At 37.0% G+C, this 3,789-nt stretch overlaps 1 protein-coding gene across 1 annotated transcript in view; it reads right to left on the reverse strand.

The window, feature by feature from the left end:
* Nucleotides 1-734: 734 nt before the first annotated feature.
* Nucleotides 735-3,789, reverse strand: part of RECK (reversion-inducing-cysteine-rich protein with kazal motifs) — a 73,704-nt gene continuing 70,649 nt past the window's right edge. The window contains exons 20-21 of the mRNA XM_009324495.1: nucleotides 3,316-3,471; nucleotides 735-980 (exon numbers count right to left, since the gene is read on the reverse strand). Of these exons, the coding sequence (XP_009322770.1) occupies nucleotides 735-980; nucleotides 3,316-3,471 (402 nt within the window). The remainder of the gene's footprint in view (nucleotides 981-3,315; nucleotides 3,472-3,789) is intronic.

Consider the following 3,789-nt stretch of genomic DNA (forward strand, 5'->3'; position numbering starts at 1 on the left):
AAATACTGCAATATTTTAAATGGCACTTAAATATAGATACTGAGATTCTTTATAATTTTGCATCCAATATGAGATTCTGAAATGTACAAAACTATAAAAAGAACATATTTCTTCACTGAAGTCAGGTACTAGTATAGAGCTTGATTGTCATTTTACAAGCATTGAGCCCAATGTCCCGCAAATCTTCACTAGTCCAAGTAAAGATGTCTACTGAAATAGGCCCAGGGCTAGTTAGTTTTCTTCATAATAAAATATGAAAGCATATTTACATGAGAATAAACTCTTAAATTTTTGGTAAGGTAATTAAGTAGCAGCAATTTGTTTCTTCCAAAAATGATGTTTAAAATAGGTGTGTGCTTTTCGTTGTCACTGATACGCATCTGAATAATATAAAATTAACATTCTTCAATAAACTCAAAACACTGTTTTGTTCGTTGCTGAAAAAACCCTGTAAGATCCCTTCTTGCAAAAATCATAAATCCATAATGTCAGAACCTTCCAGAGTATTTTTATGTTTCCGAGATCAATGGAAAACAATCTAATTGTGCTGAAACAGTCATCTGACTAGTAATGAATAAAAGAATCATCTTTTCACATTATTCCAAATACCTTTAGTTCTTCATTGAAAAATATTAGTTCATCAAATCTTCTACAATTTTTGTCTTCTGGTTCAGTGATCAACAGTTCTGAATGTCCTTCACAATATAAAACACCGCAATACTCATGCATGTTTTCTAAGCAGTTACATTATTACATACATACATACAATTATTACATATTAATCCTGACAAGGTGAATAAAAGGCTTATGAACAGGGAGTGCAGAACAGGCATCACTTTAACAGAAGGAGAAGAAATGCTAAACGAAACTTGTACTTGAGATGCAATTAGAGCTGACAGCGGTACGTGTGATGCTAACGTTGGACTGTCTGAATTTATCAGTGACTCTATCTTTTCTGCTTCTTTATTGCAGGCTTCAATCTAAGAAAAAAAAATAAAGAAGTTATTTCTCTTCTTGCCATGTAAAATGCCAATGCAAGAATATTGCTAGATAGCAAAATTCAGGAAAGAAAATCTGAGTTATTCCCATCAGCACATAAGATTTATATAATGTTTGGGAGTATTTCTTAGAAAACATATTTGAGCTCTTACCATAGGCTTCGGTACTATAAAAACTACTGTGGAAGCCCTGAGTAGTAGCAAAAGGGAAGGAAGGAAGCTACATACAAGTTATCGTGGGTGATGTGTTTTGAATGTTGATGCCAAAAAGCTCACAGTAAATTATAACTAAAGTAAGTACCTCTAAAACTGAGGACTTCCTTCCTGATTGACCAAGGTACTGCCTGGAAGTCTGCAACAGTGGGAAAATCAGGATTTTCTACTTATTGGGCTTTTTCTTCCAAATCCGGGAAAACGGATTTCTTTTATGGGAAGGGAAAAGAAGCATGGAAGTAACAGGAAAACCTGAGAAACCCCAGGTTTCCATTCCCCCACTGGCATGATGATAATTATGAATTTATGTTAGAACATCAGTTTTTTCCACCTTACCTTCTACTGCAACCCAGGAATCAATTTAGTACTAAGTGTCTTTAACAGCTTTGGAAGCTGCCTCTGGTGAAGTTTTAACTTGACAAACTTAATATCTGGATGCCCAAAGCTTTGAAAGTTGAGGAACTACTAGCTCAGCAACGAGTGTCACCAGTGAGATGAGCAGCTCCTCCCTGGTTTCAGGTGACCTCTCTGATTTCAGAGATTCCTCCTCTTCCCAGGAGTCTGACAGCACCTGCTGCAGATGGAGTGAGAGCTGACCAGGATTGGCAAGGCTCAAGACCTTGTTTCCCAAGTCCTGGTAGCATTTTCGGCTATTTCTGCTAAAGAAGGGAGACGTAAGTTGGAGCTGAGTTGGCTATAAGAGGGTTGCTCCAGTAGCATGGGCAGGCAAAATACACACAATAGATCTGCCGGAGAAACAACTACCCTATTAGATACTGCAGGCTGCAAAGTTTATGGCAGTGATTCTGTTCCCTCACGCTTCGCCATAACTTTAGCCCATCCCAGAAGCAATACTGAGCATGCAAAATTAGACTGTAGAAATAAAATGGAAATGGGAAGTAGCCATCAATATAAAATAAACAGCAAGGAAATGAACCTGCCTGAATTCTGTTTGTATTGTAAAAGGTAAAAGAGAGATTGTGGGCAGGTTTTCTCTCCCCTTCCTTTTCAAAGCTAAATCCTTCATTTTACACTGGTACGCATCAACATGTCAGGTAACAGAATGAACCAGTCAGAGCACCTAATCTCCAAAGGGACTTCATTATAAAGTGTTGTCAGCAGGGCCAGGCAAGACTATTAGAAACAACTATAAAATGGCAAGGAATTGTGTTCCTTTTAATAGGAAGAAGATATCCTCACTGGTCTTGCACAGGTTAACAAGCAGAAAGTGAAAATGAAGCAACAGCTCCAAGACAATAATAATGCAATACATAGCCAAAGCCTTGCTTCTATTGCTCTGAACTGCTCCTAAGAAAATACTGTAAGAACTTGGAGCTGCATTTGTTGGTTTACCTTTAGAGTTTAGTACTGTGACCGTTAGGTTCTTGTTTGCTAGCATGAACTAGCTATGACACAGCAAGCTGGGCAGCTTATTGGAATGTTATTTCCTTTTTAAGGTCATAATAGCATTTTGGGATCTCCCAGCACTTTTTACCATAAGGTGGAAAGGAGTATCAAAACCAGGATGGTCTCAGAGTAATAGCAACAGATCCTCTTTGGTATGAACTACCGCTTAACATCAAGACACACACAATGTATTAATATGATATCAATACGTATGATGTGCTTTAGCCTAGTATCACATATACTTCAATCTACTTTTAAACATTACACCGGAGACAAAGGAGTACCGTTTCATATGCAGGTATGCATTTAATATACAATTACTATTACGAGGTCATTCAGTAATTTATTTATTTTCATCAGTTTATATTTTCTGTTATTTTAGCCATAGAAAGTTGATGATTCTGCATTTATTAATTTTAAAACAAAAATCATACTACTCTATCCTTGGCCTTCCTTCACCTCCCCCCTCTAGTTACCCACACTCAAAAGCCTCTTATCAGAAAAGCAGGATTCTCAAGACACATTTTACCATCCATAATACCAGCTATTCAGATTTGAGTCACTAGAGAAATCCCCATGTACTCAGTACACAGGAAAATGCACAATTTCAAAACGGCTATATTGAAAATAGTAAAGTGTACACATATAAAAATGAAGTAAATCCATGCTGGGTAAACAAAATAACAACATAGTCTACCTGCAGTGGTTTGGGGTTCTGATCCACAGGGATGATGAGAATCACAATTTCGGATTCTATGCTTAAGTATCCAAACACATCACACTGTGGCACTGAGACATGCAGGCGGATTTTTTCAAGTATGTCAAGTACTGTTATAGGCTTTTTATTTGTTACCTGGAAGAAAACAAAGCACTTCGTGGATGATGTGATATTATGCAAAATTACATTTCTCCTCTTTAGTTTTAATAAATTTATGTCATGCCAGAAAATCTGTTTCAGCCATTAAACTACACAGTTGTAATCTCTAGCAAAAAAACCCCAAAACCAAACCCCCAAAAAACATAAAAAAGTGAAAGGAAGGAGGGGAGAAAATGTTTTACTTCTTAAATTAACCATGGTTTTGATATGTGGTGTTCTCCACTGTCCTGCTTTCGGCTGGGATAGAGTTAATTTTCTTCCTAGTAGCTGGTACAGTGCTGTGGTTTGGATTTA

This window comes from Pygoscelis adeliae, unplaced genomic scaffold, assembly GCF_000699105.1.
Source record: "Pygoscelis adeliae isolate BGI_AS28 unplaced genomic scaffold, ASM69910v1 Scaffold95, whole genome shotgun sequence".
NCBI lineage: Eukaryota > Metazoa > Chordata > Aves > Sphenisciformes > Spheniscidae > Pygoscelis > Pygoscelis adeliae.